General features: G+C 34.7%; 3 protein-coding genes and 1 pseudogene across 4 annotated transcripts; 3 read left to right on the forward strand and 1 right to left on the reverse strand.

Moving 5' to 3' along the window:
- Positions 1 to 385: 385 nt before the first annotated feature.
- On the forward strand, positions 386 to 6,391 carry LOC105565177 (protein FAN). 2 transcript variants are annotated; one of them, XM_012018162.1, is made up of 16 exons: positions 386 to 625; positions 1,147 to 1,380; positions 1,525 to 1,717; positions 1,789 to 1,974; positions 2,073 to 2,144; positions 2,234 to 2,442; positions 2,505 to 2,667; positions 2,836 to 2,990; positions 3,276 to 3,454; positions 3,719 to 3,850; positions 3,972 to 4,184; positions 4,314 to 4,587; positions 4,800 to 5,030; positions 5,178 to 5,266; positions 5,445 to 5,696; positions 5,897 to 6,391. In XM_012018162.1, the coding sequence occupies exons 1-16, from the start codon at positions 492 to 494 to the stop codon at positions 5,992 to 5,994; spliced, it is 2,814 nt and encodes a 937-aa protein (XP_011873552.1). In that variant the 5' UTR covers positions 386 to 491; the 3' UTR covers positions 5,995 to 6,391. The 2 variants fall into 2 exon arrangements, with proteins under 2 accessions (XP_011873552.1, XP_011873553.1); XM_012018163.1 differs by lacking the exon at positions 386 to 625 and having other exon boundaries at positions 1,298 to 1,375; positions 1,774 to 1,974.
- Positions 6,392 to 7,561: 1,170 nt separating this feature from the next.
- LOC105565178 (kidney mitochondrial carrier protein 1) lies at positions 7,562 to 11,802 on the reverse strand. The gene is made up of 8 exons (XM_012018164.1): positions 11,651 to 11,802; positions 11,448 to 11,533; positions 10,857 to 11,004; positions 10,379 to 10,658; positions 10,045 to 10,163; positions 8,139 to 8,199; positions 7,983 to 8,072; positions 7,562 to 7,888 (listed from the first exon to the last, which is right to left on the reverse strand). Exons 2-8 carry the CDS (start codon positions 11,518 to 11,520, stop codon positions 7,772 to 7,774), a joined length of 888 nt encoding a protein of 295 aa, XP_011873554.1. The 5' UTR covers positions 11,521 to 11,533; positions 11,651 to 11,802; the 3' UTR covers positions 7,562 to 7,771.
- Positions 11,803 to 11,931: 129 nt separating this feature from the next.
- On the forward strand, positions 11,932 to 13,867 carry LOC105565179 (splicing factor 3B subunit 4). Its single transcript, XM_012018165.1, has 4 exons — positions 11,932 to 12,178; positions 12,268 to 12,351; positions 12,455 to 12,729; positions 12,820 to 13,867. The coding sequence occupies exons 1-4, from the start codon at positions 12,145 to 12,147 to the stop codon at positions 13,660 to 13,662; spliced, it is 1,236 nt and encodes a 411-aa protein (XP_011873555.1). The 5' UTR covers positions 11,932 to 12,144; the 3' UTR covers positions 13,663 to 13,867.
- Positions 13,868 to 13,947: 80 nt separating this feature from the next.
- LOC105565180 lies at positions 13,948 to 16,451 on the forward strand (annotated as a pseudogene).
- Positions 16,452 to 16,669: the final 218 nt, after the last annotated feature.

Consider the following 16,669-nt stretch of genomic DNA (forward strand, 5'->3'; position numbering starts at 1 on the left):
AGTTACGAAGAGACGGTCAGTATTTTTAAAAACGGACTTGCTCGCTCTTATTGCGGTCTCGCTCGCTCCCGTTACGAAAAATCAATAACACTCTCCTCCGATATTTCATGCATGCAGCACGGAATACAACCAAAATTGGGCACTGCATTACCCGCTTGAAAAATGGGCGTAGCACGGACACGCACCAAGTGGAGACTTTATCGGCAGTACTTGAAAATAGTTCCAAAAATGAAAATGGGCGTAAAGCGCTGGAATCAGTCGAGCGTGGCCGCTCTCAGGTTTCTCTCTGATGCGTTGTAGAACGCGTTCTACACTGAATAGTTTGGTTTTAATTGTCCCTAGACATCGGAACCCCTAGTATTTTGGTCCGAGTTGTGCGCATGTGCGAGTTTTACTTGTCATTCAGGGTTTCAGGTGACGAACTGTCATCAACCGTCTTTGTCAAATCTGATATGAAATAATGTTTTGTTAAAGTTCAATTAAGTGTTTATATGCACTTGTACAAGTACAATGATACAATTTCCTCATTAATTTTCCTTATCGTGCTTACCAGCAGTTTATTATGTATTGATTGTTGTGTTGTAATATATGTATTGTTTATTCATACAACGATGGAAAAGGAGAGGTATGTGGAATGATAACAAGTTTTTAACGGATAAAAATTTATTAGAAAAATGCTTTTCAACTATTTAATTCAAAGTTGTGTAATTTGTATTTTTATATGGGAAAAGTGGACTGAGAATAGAAATTGTAAAATTTTCTTATACATTAAATGTTTTTTATCTTTTAACGTAATTGTTTAGGTTAGAATTTCTACGAAGGCATAACACGAATATAAATAATAATAAGTTGTGCCAAATCTGTATATAAATGTATACGGTTTGATAAATATTCCGAGTACTTTTACATGCTTAGAATATTACGTACACTTCCAAGATTTCTTAACCTTAAAACATATCATTTATACCTGTTTGAATTGAAAGTGTTTTTAAATCTGCCAAGAAAATATTTAAAATCTTTTGTTTCTTTTATAATGTTGAGTATTAAAATTGTGGACATTCCTGTTTCATGTCAAAAGAGAAATCAAACGGATATATTTTGATGGAAATGTAAGATAAGAGAAATATTTCAAACATTTATTTACAGATTTACAATGCTTTTGCTGGAACCAGGAGAAATATTTTTTGAAGATTATAGCGTTCAGATGAGAAAACTAGAGGCTTCACTTTCCAAAGATGAAAAGTGGATGGATGGCAGATTGAAATTATGCTCGAAATCTTTAGTATTTGTAAATAAAGATATTAATCAGCCACTAATTAAGATTCAACTCAAAGAAACTACATTGATCGAGCAATGCACATTGAACAACGATATAGTAAGGTGACCATATTTAGGATACAACTATGAATATTACAACAGACTAGGGAACCTGCGTCAAGTAGAATAACAGACAGATTAACTTTCGCTTAATTCTTGTATATCTTGACAGTTGTTTATTCGTTTGTGCATTTGAATTTGTTACAGTAATACACTGTCGATAGAGTGTAAGCAACATGTGGAAATGCTGGAGAAAAATATATTAGCGCCATACAGATTTATACATCAGAATACTGTGTTCCACTTCTGTTTTAACTATGCAAAAGTGGAAGATTGCCTTTCGCAGATCCTGCAGCTGCACAGAGCAGCGAGTTTAGTAACCGTAGAGCAAAATGCTATGGTAATATTCTCTTATTCGTTAAATATTTCCAGAAAATTATAAACATTAAAGTCAAGTCTCTAATTTTTCAGATTATGGCCATTGTACACTCTAGACAGTCGCGTGTATCTTTTGATACATCGTGGCTTGAAGATCTATATGAACAGGTGGTCTTGGAGACCCAAGCGAATAAAGTATTGCCACTTGTAATAAATCCAGGCAGGGTATTATTGACCAACTTGAGAATCTACTTTCAACCTTATAATAATATGGATCAGGTTATTATTTTAGAGTTTTCCGTTACGTCACAAGCCGAATTTTTGTACAACTTGAAGAGAGAAAGTGCCATTAATTATAGCATTGTTTGATCTTTTAGCATCCTGTCCTTAAGATTCAACTGAAAGATATACGAAATGTTATAAAAAGGAGGTTCTTACTGCGACAAGTGGTAAATATTTCATAATCTAACCGTACAACATATTCCATTTCAATAAAATTTCATTATAGAGAGAAGCCGCATTAATAATCCGTTTGCAGGGTCTTGAAATTAAATGGACGCGACAAACCGACAGCAAGAGCGAACATTTATTTTTATCGTTTCAAAATCAAGATGGCAGAGACAAGCTGTATGAAAATTTACTTCAACAATCGGCGGTTTCTCTTGAGACTGTACCACAGAATCAAATGACAATGAGATGGCAAAATGGATATTTATCAAATTATGATTATATTTTATATGTAAATAGGTAATTATTAAGACTCAAAAATTAATTAAAGTTACAGAAAAAACAAAGTGGAATTGTTTCAGTTTGGCGGATAGAACTTTTCACGATTTGACACAGTATCCAGTGTTGCCTTGGATTATACAAGATTATACTTCTACGACATTAGATTTAAATAATATCAATGTTTATAGAGATCTTTCGAAACCTATTGGCGCATTAAATCCTACTCGTCTAGAGAAATTGAAAGTATGTACATTAGATTTCTATTAAATATTCATAACATACAACATCGCTCAATGCTCTTCAAGTAGTTTTTTTAATTAAAATCTATTCTAGTAAGTATATTTTTATATTTAATAATTTTTTGGCACCGTTGTAAAAAAAATTAATATCTTTCATACATCTGTATTGCAGGAACGATATTCAGAAATGTCTGAACCCAAGTTTTTGTATGGTTCTCATTACAGTGCACCAGGTTTTGTACTGTTTTACTTGGTACGGAAATATCCTCAGTACATGCTCTGTCTTCAAAATGGAAGATTTGATCATCCAGATAGAATGTTCAACAGGTATATACATATTTACTTTTTCCTCCTTAACTCTTCAAAGATATTTATTTGTTTCAAAATATTAACAAATTGCAATAGCAATGCACGTTTATGCGCGCATAAAGAAAAAAAAAGTTATTATGTTGGAAAAACTATAATTTAAGGAAAATGGATTACACATTTGTTTCGTAACAAAATGCAAAAGTAATAAGAAATGCTTCAAATATTGTAAAAGTACATAATTACTCTGTCAAATGTGCAGAAACGATTTTATATTATACTTTTACGAACAAAAACACCTAACAGTATAGCCGACGTGTGGAAAAATGTTTTGGTGAACATGTCTGACTTTAAAGAACTGATACCGGAGTTTTATGACACGAGCAATGGTGGTGACTTTCTAGTGAATAATTACGGTATCGATTTTGGCTATCGGCACGATGGTACAAAAATAGGCGATGTACAGCTACCTTCCTGGGCAAAAGGTAACGGGAGACGTTTAATTTTACGCATTCTTAGTCGCTCACGCTAATGAATAATCATTGCTGCTCATATGATGAATTTTTTATTTTATTTGAAAACCCTTATTCGCTTGTTAGTATTCTTGTAGTATTTCTCGTGGCAAACAGTAATAAAGTCAATCATTCTACATTATTTATTTTCTGTATTATGTATCATTATAATTATATAATACTATAAATGTATTAATATTTCAGATAGAAAATTAATATGCTTCAAATATGTTTCAGGACCAGCTGATTTTGTACAGCAATTGAGAAATGCCTTGGAAAGCGATTACGTTTCTCAAAATCTTCATCATTGGATTGACTTAATTTTCGGATATAAACAAAGAGGAGTTGAAGCGGATAAGGCTGAGAACGGTAAGAGTTGAACTGTTGTATCTTTTTATGGTACATACGATAAAAATAATGGAAATTAAAATTACTCAAAACATTATTAACGTATGTGTTACGGTTTAGTGTATTTCTGTTTTCATTGCAGTATTCTTCCACTTGTGTTATGAAGGAGCAGTAGATTTAGATACTATACGAGATATAAATGACAGACATGGACTCGAGGTGCAAATTATGGAATTTGGTCAGATACCGAAACAAGTCTTCACCCTACCTCATCCGAAACGTTTGACATCAGCTCCAGATTTATTATATAGCGAAACCACACTATTGAATACTTTGTCAGAATCAATAACTTCAGGTATTGTGTCTTGGACTTTTTTTCTTATTCGTACAGCTGCACATACACACATAGACACACACATATATACATATATGTGTGTGTGCTGCAAAATGTAGCTTATTAAATACCTTAATTTTTAATTTCTAGGTAATGCATGTGTAAAGGAAAAATCCATTACTTTTACCGAATTAGTAGTGTTTCAAGCACATAAAGACAGCGTCACCAGTATTGTGCGAAAAAATACACTGGGTAATGAAATTATATCAGTGGGACAAGATGGAACGCTTAAATTGTACAACATAAGTGAGAAGAAACTGACACGTAGTGTTACTTTGTCCCCGTTGTCATTGTCATCTTGTATCTCGTATTATACACTATCGCAACGTAACATTCTTGTAGCAGGATCGTGGGATAATACCTTGTAAATATGACAGTGATTAGATTCTCTACACAATTACAATAAGAATATAAGTTTTTTTTTATATATAGTTTATGCATTTTTGTGAATTTTTTCAGACAAAATACGCAATATGTGAATCTTGTGATACACATTTAAAATTATATCTTCTATACCTATACGAAATAATTCCATACAGTTTTGCAAATTTTAAGCATCCCGTATTCTTTTTTAAGGATATTTTATGACATCGAATTTGGCAGAGTAATTGATGTCCTGCAAGGACACGAAGATGCTGTGTCGTGTTTAGCATGGAGCTCTACTCATCGAGTGATTATATCTGGATCGTGGGATTGCACTGCAAAAGTTTGGCACGAGTACACTTCTGGATCAAAAATTAAACCTGCGGAATGCTTTATCGCGCAATTAGATCATGACTCTAAAGTAACTTGTATTAACATATCGAGGTAAGATATCATTTTTATATGTTGTTGCAACGTTACAAATACTTGGTAAAATTAAAACTATACCTTCTAAATAACAAATTACTTTCCGCTAATAATATGTACGATATCTTTATTTCTGTTGCGTATAAGTTGAATAAATTCTTATAGAGACGACAATATATTGGTATCTGGTACAGAAGATGGCGAATTGTGTTTATGGAGCATGAGTAATTATAATTTACAATCTACGATTAAAGGTAAGTATTCTTTTCTTTATCTTCTAGCTATCCTTAAAACTGTAAAAAATAGCCATGTTAAACAGTTATGGTATGCACATGAACAAAAAGCTGCAACCAGATAATCGTTTGTAGGCTTTAATTATAAATCGAAATAATTGTTGTTTATTAATATCCAATTGCCGTTTGTTTTCTAAAGGTCACACCGGCAGAGTAAATGCAATAACGTTCGATAAACAATGCAGTAGCATAGTATCGTGTGCAGAAGATAAAGTATTAAATATAACCGATATTCACACAAGTACACAAATATATTCCGTCAATTTAGAAAGCGAGCCGTTGACATTAACATGGATGGGAACGTTTTTACTAATAGGTGATAACGATGGAAATCTTAATATATGGAATCATCAGGGAGCTGTATTCATTCCGCAAATACATTGTCACGATGGTAAATTTGTTATTACTATATTACCACTATAGCATGGCATATTTTCCTAAAATTATCTGTTATTTATAGTAAAAAAAAGTTTCAATATATTATGAATTTATTTTATATTAACTATATTTTCTTTTCATATTTTATAATAGAATCTATATATATATATACAATAAATTAATTATTGACAATTATAACATAAATCTTTTCAGGACCGCTTTGCGCCTTAGCTGTAGTCGTTGATAGCAATTTGATGATAACAGGCGGAAAAGACAGAAAAGTCATTGTATGGGAATGTCATAATCACTGATACAGTATTACAAATGATCACTATCAATGTATAAGAAAACTTTTATGTAAATAGAATGCAGGCCTAACATAATATTTTTAATTGTTTGTTATATAGAATAGGCTACTAAAATCTGTATATATCTAAGCTATAAAATCTGTATAGAATAACATAAAATAACACAAAGTGATCTGAAAAAAATATTGAAAGATTGAGAAACATTGCATTTATAAACAGAAAATATCCGTAATAGTAATACTATATGCTGACGAATTCTTCGATTCTTTTTTAAATTATCCCATATTAGATTCTTAACACATATATCACAAAGTTCTAAATTGTTGAAATATGTCTAATTTAAATATCCAAGAGAAACATAAAAAAAATTCCTCTTTTTAAACTATACATTTTGTAACTTTTGAGATTCCCTTTTTTTTCTTCTGCATAAAGTTATATTTGTGTTCTTTATACAAATATAAACTTCTTGTATATTGAATGTAAAAATATACAATTGAATATAGTAGATTTATAATATTTCTTTGATGAAATACAAATTTTTACACTATTATTAAAAAAATTTAATGTAATTTATACAATATATATATATGTATATATATATGTATAGTGATATGTAATGTTACATTCCACTTTCTCTTTACGGAATATTTATCAACCATGTCATCTTAGTCTTCCTATCTTAAATAAAATTTTTTATTTGTTATAAGCTATTGTAATATCATTGTGTTTAGTACAGAATCAACTTTTTGTTAAATGGATATTACTTTAAATTAAGAGTAATAAATATTAATTATACACAGAAAAATTTGTATACGCGTGTGTGTGCGCGCGCGCGCGACACATACGCATGTACACACAGATTAATATATATTTCAGATTTTAAGAAATTAAAATAGAGAAAGTTACATTTATATGCACATCATTTTGTATAATTATTGCGTAATCAAAAAATAAATTTTAATTCAATTACAACATTTATAAAATACACTAATTAATATTTTAAATAGAATTAAGAGTGCTCAAATTGACTATTTTGTATTATACAGTATCTATATCATTGACAAAATGAATAGATGGATGTTGAGCTCACACTATCTTAGGTTAATTTTTATCTCTCAAACTGACTAGCGTGTATGCCAGAAACATGACAATAAATGCTATATAAAAATACTGAAGTAAAATAATTCATTATACTCAAGTAGATAATGACTAGTATTTTACAAAACATTGCGACAAGTCAAACAGAAACCTTAAACACACTTTTGTTTCTATTATACATATGATATTTTAACACTTAGTAGAATGTTCATTATTGATTCTCATAACAAGAATGTTCTGTGTAGAATCGAATTCATGTGTAAAAATTTCGAAATAATTGAAATAACATATACATATGTAACAATGCGAATGAATGTGTAACAATTGTAATTGTGTATCGAATGTGTAACTCTGTGAAAACTTTATTAACTAAACAAATTTGTGGAAGCTTGTACTTTAGGAAGCTCGTAAACTTTTCTCGTTACTTTCTTTTCCATATATCTATTTCTACAATTACATTAACTCGGAAAAGTGCTGTGTCTAATTTGTTTCTGTATTTCAAGTACTTATTTTATATCGCATTAAGGTAACTATTTAACAGTCATTTTCACAATCAACTGAGTTGTATACAACTGAGATTATTTGATAGTAATGTTAAATATACTTGTGTTTATGTTGAAATGTATTTCAGACCTTATCGTGGTGAAGAATTTGAAGATTTGACATAATGACAAACGATGCATCACAACTGTTTTAATTGCTCATAAGTAATAAAAAATATAATATTCCACGGTCCCATTCTGAACCATGTCGGGATAAAACCTTTATACAGTGCCAGAATTCCTTCATTTCTAATCGTCTACATGGAAAAAAAATTGTGTGTCACACATATGTATGTCATTTTAAAAAACACCAAGGCATGGAAAATATCTTGAATAAATAAAACTTAATACCTGGACCAAGCAATCTATACTGCCACTGTAAATATATGACGAAAGCTTCTTGCCACCAACGTGCACTCTCCTTTGATTCATCAATCGGGTCTGAAAACAAGATATTAAAAAGAATATTTATTACGTTGTACAAGGATAAAATATTATTATACTTACGCGAATAACATCTATAGGCGTTGAAGCTATGGCACTCCCCATACTAGCTACAAAACTAGATCTAAAAAAATCAAAATCACAATTAAATATATTTTCTCTGTAATATACTCAAGAGTTATAGCTTAATTAGTTACGGGAAATTACATAAAAAATATTCTCTGATTATATAAATGTTTTATTATTAATTCTTTTGATAATATTCCATTTGTTCAAAAATTTTTAACTGCAATACCAAATTTTACATTATAAAGCAAAATTAACCCTTATCCAGGCGTTATAGTAAGTTAAGAATGCATAGTACCATGTCTGTGCGATGGTGGTCAATATTTTAATAGAGCAGAAGTACGTTTCCAAACACGAACAGAAATTAAAGCATAGGCAAAATGGGATTCTTTTATAGTAGAAGAATTAGGAAGTTATGTGGTGGACAATTAGTATCTTAGAAATTCCCAAAGCCTAAAATGCATAAACGCTAATCAAAAGATCTTTGCAAGGTAGTTTAATATGTATAATCATCTGGACGATTGTCTTAACGATTCTTGAACTTAAACACAGAGTGCTGAACACAGCTTCCGTGTCAAGCCTCTCTGGTCATCTCAAAATCCGTCTATCGCATGTGCCCATACGCATGACAATGTCAAAGGACCTGGAAATAAAATTTCAATTTTAGGAGAGTTTTACTCCTTTCCTGCGGTAATGTGCAACATATGGAATAATTTGAAAATCGCACATTCTTTACAAATCACTAAAATGATATTAAACTGTCGGTTTCTATATTAAAAGAAAGAGATTTTATGTTAAACATCATGTTTTAATAAAAGTGTCTTGACATTGGTGCAAGCTGCTAATCAATTTAATTACTGTTCCGTTTCAAGTGTATTTTAACCACCTTGCTTAATGAATACTGCTAATTTGAAAGATTATTGACAAAATTAACATTTTATATTGTCAAAAGCAATTCATGATAAATTAAATATGTTACATTTAAATATTTCTATATACATATATGCGCTATAAACAAACATATGTGCGGTACGTAAAACACACCTCTACTTAAGCTTTACAAATCGCTCTAACATTATTTTAAGCGAACCGATTAATATAATACACAAAAAAATGTTTAAAATTTAGTCGTTAATATATATATATATAATGTTAGAAAACAGATCGATTACAACGAAAGAAATCTTGTTTACCTTTGAGATAAATTATTTCTAAATAAATCGACAAAACTTGACACTCAACAAAAAAAAATACACGATTGATACATACTCTGTGCGACATATGTTTTAAGGATTAAAAATGAAATACTATTAAGATTCTTTTACATAAACGTCCAAAATCTCTTCTTTCCAAGTGCCTTCTTATTTCCAATATTTCCTTACTTTTTATATTTTATAAATACTGCACATAATAATAAGGATTTTCTTAGATACAAATTTACATTAATCTCTTGCATCACAAACTGTATTAAAAAAAATACCCTATATGGATTTATTCTATTTTCATGTGCAATATATTATCTTATTGTTAGATGTAATAATTATATGTAACTGATTAGAGGATGTATTTTTACACATTTACAGTTGATAATTATTAATCCTGTCTCAAGTTTCAAAGATAAAATTATAGATATCTTTTGTATTGTAAATTGAGACAATACGCTTTGTTAGAAGAAATATGTTATTAGAGCTGTCCGGATAAGGGTTAATCGATAACTGATTTATAATGCAATAAATAGCAAGTACATTAATAAATTTGAGTTTAACTTAAATATAATATATCGGTAGTAAATTTTCCGTTTCTGTAAATAACACAAATTTAAAAATCCACCATGATAATTGGTAAATATATCTTAAATATTTTATGTAGATGTTATATCCACACTGTGATGAAAAAAACTTACACAAAATGATTACTAACACTATTTCCCAACACACTCATACATTTACTCTTGGTATAGTCATATATAGGCAACTCGACAGCCGCAATAACGGCCGCTCGTTGAGCAGTTGGCCCAACACCCTGCGTAAAAAAAGTCAATCTTTATTTCTAATACACGGAACATTCAATTAATAATAAAACCGATTAGTTGTGGACCTTTGGTATCGATTTAATACGAAGAAAGAAATTTGTATATTTCCAGTATCTACAAAATTTGATTTTTATCTGAATATTCATGACTTGTAAAATACGCGTGCGTAAATGTGGTAGTTAATAAAAGAAATTATTTATATTACCCTCCAAAGCCCGCGAACACCTTCGTGCTTGTATACATCGTGAAAGCAAGTAAACAGCGACACATTTGTTTCACCGCCAGTGACTTGCATACGAACTTTTACTAAATCAGTAGGATTGGCAATTGCGCTCGATATAGCTCCAGCTAATGCTGCGCAAACAATATTTATCGTGACTAAATCTCCTGTTGCCCATGTATCAATCGCAGCTTTCTTCAGTGAATAGTAAGTGCCAAACTTTATAGTTCCATATGTCGCTTGTCGTAAGATGGCGGAACTGATTCTAATAGACGATAAAAAAATTACCTCATTAACAAAACCGGTAATGTCAAGATTTGAAAAGTACCGTTACCTCCAGCAATAACAGTGATACTAATATGAAAATGTTTAGCTTCAGAGACAAAACGTCTTTCCAATATCTCTATATTCGAGAATGAGATATTCTCTTGACTATCATATTTATAAAATATATCACACTTACCCGGAATATAAACCTTTGATTCCTTCTTGTTTGGATATTTGTAATAAAGCATCAGTCATGCCAGAGTATCTTAAACGTGCAAGCTTTTGATCGTACTTCTGGCCTTGTACTTGCAATCGTGTTTTTGTCGTGTCTAAGGGAAAAGTACCTAGAATAAAAGAAATGGAAATTACTTTTTCTTATACAGTTTACATGTATGCATCCTATGTATTTTAATATACCAAAATTATTAGAGGAGAGACCTGTATTATGAGGTAAGCTACTAATATAAGATAGCGAATATGACCTTATTACTCTCGGAGTTAAAGCTAGTTAGTGAAAAATTCATTGTTTGATCGTGCGTGTAGTTGTTATAAAAAAAGGCGTCAAGTTCTACCGAGGTGAGTTTTTAAAGCTTGTGTGTTGTGTACAATAAATTCTGCGTGCAGTGATTTTTCTAATTTGCAAAAAAATGCTAATTGAATTTTACATTTCAGCATCTTAAAGCTTATTATAATTTTTAATTGTGTCTATAGATTTCCAACAGTTGGAAAAAAATGAATTGGGTATCTCGTGCACGGGAGACTCTCCTCTACTCTTTTATTTACTTACACAGCTCTGCAACGATAGAAGCTAAACCTCCGTACACGAAAGGTCTCCAATCTCTCCAATTTCTCTCTCCCATCACCAACTTTGATCTATTAAAAGTCAAAGCGATATCAATATAATAGGCTTAACTTACTAATAACGAAGGTAAAATCGACAAGTCATAGAAAATGGACGTTAATCGACATTAATTGAAAAATATATTTTACTTGTTCCTCTCTTTCTCTTTCTTCTCATATACCTATATAAATATGTACGTTTAAGTAAATTCTTTACGGAGAGATCGAAACATGTTAAACACGCGTATATTTTTAGGTTAGTTTTAATTTTACACTACTTAATTTTACGACACGATACGTCATCCACTGAGAGAACGTGTTTTCTAGGGAGTTGCATTAAGGATATTTTGGTTTCTAGGAAATTAATCCTCCTATTGGCAGAGAGAACTTTCTGGTCATATTGAACATGATTGGAGCAGAGAAATATGTAGAGTTTTGGAACGCAATAACGGAACGCTTCCGTTTGCTTCGAGTCTCGGGAATCGGGAAATGCACTCGTGAATTCCTCATGTCTCTTTCGTCAGATAACAATTGTGATTGATGTACAACTTGTACAACTAGTTGGATATATTTTTCTATCTGTCGTGAATATTTTCTAAAGGAGAGCCATTGATCTGTCAGTAATTTTCAAGTAGAAATTCATTATGGCAGCCGGTCCAATTGCCGAACGTAACCAAGGTATGATTTGCTCGAGGTTCAAGTGTCATAACGTTTTGTATCACTGAGTATCTAAAGGATTGCTTGACATTTAATGTAAAAATTTATAGATGCAACAATATACGTTGGAGGTTTGGATGACAAAGTCACGGAATCTCTTATGTGGGAATTATTTGTTCAATCAGGCCCTGTTGGTAAGTATTGCTCATTTTTATACATATGCTATGCAGTATATGACATAGATTTAACTAGATCTAGTTGAAGATACAAGTATGTATACATGTAAAATTGTTTCAGTCAACGTACACATGCCGAAAGATAGAGTAACTCAAATGCATCAAGGATATGGTTTCGTTGAGTTTATGGGAGAGGAAGATGCAGATTATGCTATTAAAATCATGAATATGATTAAACTGTATGGCAAACCTATTCGTGTAAACAAGGCTAGCGCACACCAAAAGAACTTGGACGTTGGAGCAAATATATTTATAGGAAATCTCGATCCAGAAGTAGATGAAAAATTATTATACGACACATTCAGTGCATTTGGCGTGATTTTGCAAACACCAAAGGTACGTAGAATTTGTTGTGTCGCAATAGATAATTTGAATAGACTATTTTCTCTGAAAAATTAATACAATGAAATAATTTGGACCGCACAGATAATGAGGGATCCCGAGACAGGTAACTCCAAGGGCTTCGCTTTCATTAATTTTGCCTCTTTCGATGCCTCGGATGCCAGTATCGAAGCGATGAACGGTCAGTATTTATGTAACCGGCCGATCTCAGTGTCTTATGCTTTCAAGCGCGACGCCAAGGGCGAGAGGCACGGCAGTGCCGCCGAAAGACTCTTGGCTGCGCAGAATCCTCTGAGTCAAGCGGACAGGCCGCATCAGTTATTCGCGGATGCGCCACCTCTGGCGCCGCCACCGATGCCAAATTCCAACGCAAACGCCCACCCAGCCGTGCATCATCCTCAGCATCACGTGATGCATCATGGAATGGTGGTGCCACCGCCGCCGCCGCCATCTACTCCTGGACCGCCAATGGGCCATCCACCTCCGCCGCCCGTACCACCGCCACCGTCCGGAGGATTCCCACCGGCGAACATCCCTCCGCCTCCTCTGCCACCGATGTCTATGGCAGCGCATCCTCCTCTACCACCCGGTATGCCACCGCCGTTGCCGCCTATGCCCGTACCGGGTTCTCAGGCGCAGTCAGCCGCCTCCAGGATGATGGCGCCACCACCACCGCCGCACTGGGCCGTCGGGGCACCGCCGCAGGGACAATTCCCACCGCCTCCGCCGCCGTCCAGCCAAGGCCCCCCGCAATTTGGCCAGTATCAGCCCTCGCCTCCAAGACCACCTCCGACTTGGCGGCATCCGCCGCCGCCGCCTATTTCACAGGGTGGCCCGCCGCCACCGCCGCCGCCTCAATTCCGACCACCCTTCCCGCCAAGAGGACCGCCGCCGCCGCCGCCACCCCACGACATCAATCAATATTAATTTACTTTTAATAACAGCACTTTCCTATTTATATCTAGTGTGTAAATGAGTCGATAACCAACCATTCTTATTTGTTTTATAATCGACAAGTACATATATTATTATTCGATCGTATGTACGATACATTGGGAGAAAACTCTTGATTGCTCCCAAGTAAACTTGTTCAAACTATAGCGACTAAATATATAACAAGAGAATCGAGTAATTAACTGAATCAGCATTATTAATGAGGAAGTCTGCAATGCCGCTGGGTTAACGTGCCAATTATATTACAACCGCGCGCGCGTTTCGCTTTATCGTATCGATCGACTTTGGCGTCTGAACAGGTACGTACGTACCGCCGTGCCATACCATTTGTTCTATCGATTATTTCGTGCCTGTCCAGTCCAGTCAACGATAACGTTAGTCGAACATCAAGTCTACTGTCACACGCCCTTAAAAGCTACTGCGTTTCGCGTGATTCGTAAGATTGAACGAGTGACTGTTATTTCTAGGACGAATTCTTAAGAAAGTTGCGTCGCAATGTCAATTTCCTAATTGTAAGTAAGAACGGTTGTTGACGAGAGAGAATTGGTGCGTCTCGCGTCCCAATAAATTGAATCAATCTAAATTTTAGACCATTCTCGATCGCGACACAACTTATCGATCTGTTGTCGCTGGCATCCGCCAGCTTGCCGAACACAATTGGAACACGGTCGGACGTTTTTGTTACGGACACACGAGCGGTCGCCGATAGAGCGATAAATTTTTTATCACCTTGCATGCTACGGCAGGGAAAACCGTGCGAATGTCGCAAGGTAGATATGGCACGGGTCTTTTATAAGCGAAGAAACGACTTGGACGTTGAAAACGACGAGCATCGTCCGCGTCGCAACTGTAATTTGCAGCTTTGCCCCCTTGCCTTCGCCTTCGTAGTGCAACGGCGACCACCACGTCACCTCTTGGAAGCCTGGTACTTTTGGCTAGGCATTGCTTTGCTCGCTGTTTCTGTCGTTTCTTCGGTGAGCATATGCGTAAAAAGAATAATGAAACTTTTTAGAGTATACAAGCAGAAAGGGGGTTTTTCTACATCGCGCTAAAACAATTCCGACTTGTCTCGAGATGGTATTAACGATTGTGTACATAGACGCTGCGATCACAGACAGGCTGCAATATTGACAGACATGATATTTGAAGGTATTTCATCCGGTGGACGTAACGCGCGTATCAACGGTAATAGACGAAACGAAGGGGAATTCAATCAGCCAAGAGCCAATCAAAACCAGATATCTATAAGTATAATTCCTTCGGCGTTTTCGTCGCAGAGAAAGATGCTGGTGATCGGCGCGCAGCCAAACTTGACACACCTGAGTAAGAGAGCAAGCTGCTTTCTCGTATCGCATTCACCATTTATTTGTAACATTGCACGTCGTATGTTTGATAAGACTCTGGCAAAACGACGAGTAAACCTAACGAGCAGGCTACTAAATCTTGTCTCGCGTCGATCGGTCGTCTATTTGCCCTGCTAAGGTCATCTTCTTTTACGGATCGATGGAAATTGTACATAGTACGCGCGCCAATAAAACGTGGGAAATATTGATTTATGTTTCAGCACCAGTCGTTGCGTAACAAAGCGCCGTGACGCTTTGCCGATTCGTCGCAAGATCGGGCTCGAGCCTCGCTGGGACGGAGAGACGTAACGTTCCAACTCGCTCGGTCAACTCGGAGCTCGGCACACGGCACATGTCCTCTTCTCGTCGCTTAGCGAAACGCTTTAATCGTGCTATCGCTTTTTACTTTGCGCATATATTAATAATCGCTTGTATTGTAGATGGTCAGCAATAAGTAACAACTCTCGATAAATGCGAGAAAGAATCTTATCTTTCGAAAGATGAAATTGTACGGAAGCTCAATTAGTATCAACTTTGCAAGATAGATTTAGAATTGTATCAAGTTGGACAAATCTTACTACGTAGTAAAGTGTTTCGCCAATTTATCTGAAATGATAACGCTCTTTTAAACAGTAATTAAATTGACGTTTTAATATTCAATTTTATACGAGTATGTAAAGGTAAGGTTTCATACAAGTGAGAAAACGTAGGTAAGGATACAACAAGGTATAAATAGTAGGAATTATGTAAGAACAATGTAACGTTCTTTATACATAAAACAAAGTGAAAAGTGGCTAGGATTAGTTTAAAATAACGATTATCGCTTAGTCGCGATTACCGTCATTATCTTTCCATTAACTTTGACGAAAGTAGCGCGAGGTTTCAACCGGCTTCAACGACTGTCACGTTGCGACGATAATTCGCCGATTAAATTCACGCGGGACGTAACGCTGTGTGACGCGCACGTCTCCGTGTGTGAGAAAGTATACGGCGACCTTTCTCGAAGCCATTAGTGAGAGAATTACAGGCTGCGGCTCTGTCTCTTTCTTTTTTCTTCTCTTGCTGATCGCGTCTCGCGGTGATTTTGCTTCAAACGATTTAAACGATCGAATCGGTACCTACTTGATTCTTTCGAGCGACCGGGCATGCACCGTGCGGCGATAACTAGGATAACGACGCGCTCCTTCATTTCCGTGCAGCAACTCGCTCGAAATTCCATCTTTTCTTGCGTCGCAATTCACGTTTGCTCGTGCAGTTTGTGGGATTGAAATGAGAAAGAGAGAGAGAGTTGGGCGGAAGCTACTCGAAAAGAATAATCTTTTCTTGTCTTTCAATTTTTTTCTCGTTTCCTCAAAATAAAATGCATAAGGCTCCGATGTGAAATCACAGATACAAAGTAATAAAGGATATTATATTATATTCTTTTGCTATTCTTTGTCTTATATTGAATGACGTTCAATGATGTAGTGAAAAATCTGATAGATTTAGTTGACGACGAGATATACCAAGCGAACGACCAACCAAATGGACAAAGTACGTTTCAGTAACTATAAGGTTTGTACGTGTGAAAGAAATCCTTGTGCTCTCCCGTAAATCTTTTTCTCGTGGACACTCGATCCGTTTGTGCAGCAAGAAGC

This window comes from Vollenhovia emeryi, unplaced genomic scaffold (assembly GCF_000949405.1).
Source record: "Vollenhovia emeryi isolate VEMERY1.0 unplaced genomic scaffold, V.emery_V1.0 DF939155.1, whole genome shotgun sequence".
Lineage (NCBI taxonomy): Eukaryota > Metazoa > Arthropoda > Insecta > Hymenoptera > Formicidae > Vollenhovia > Vollenhovia emeryi.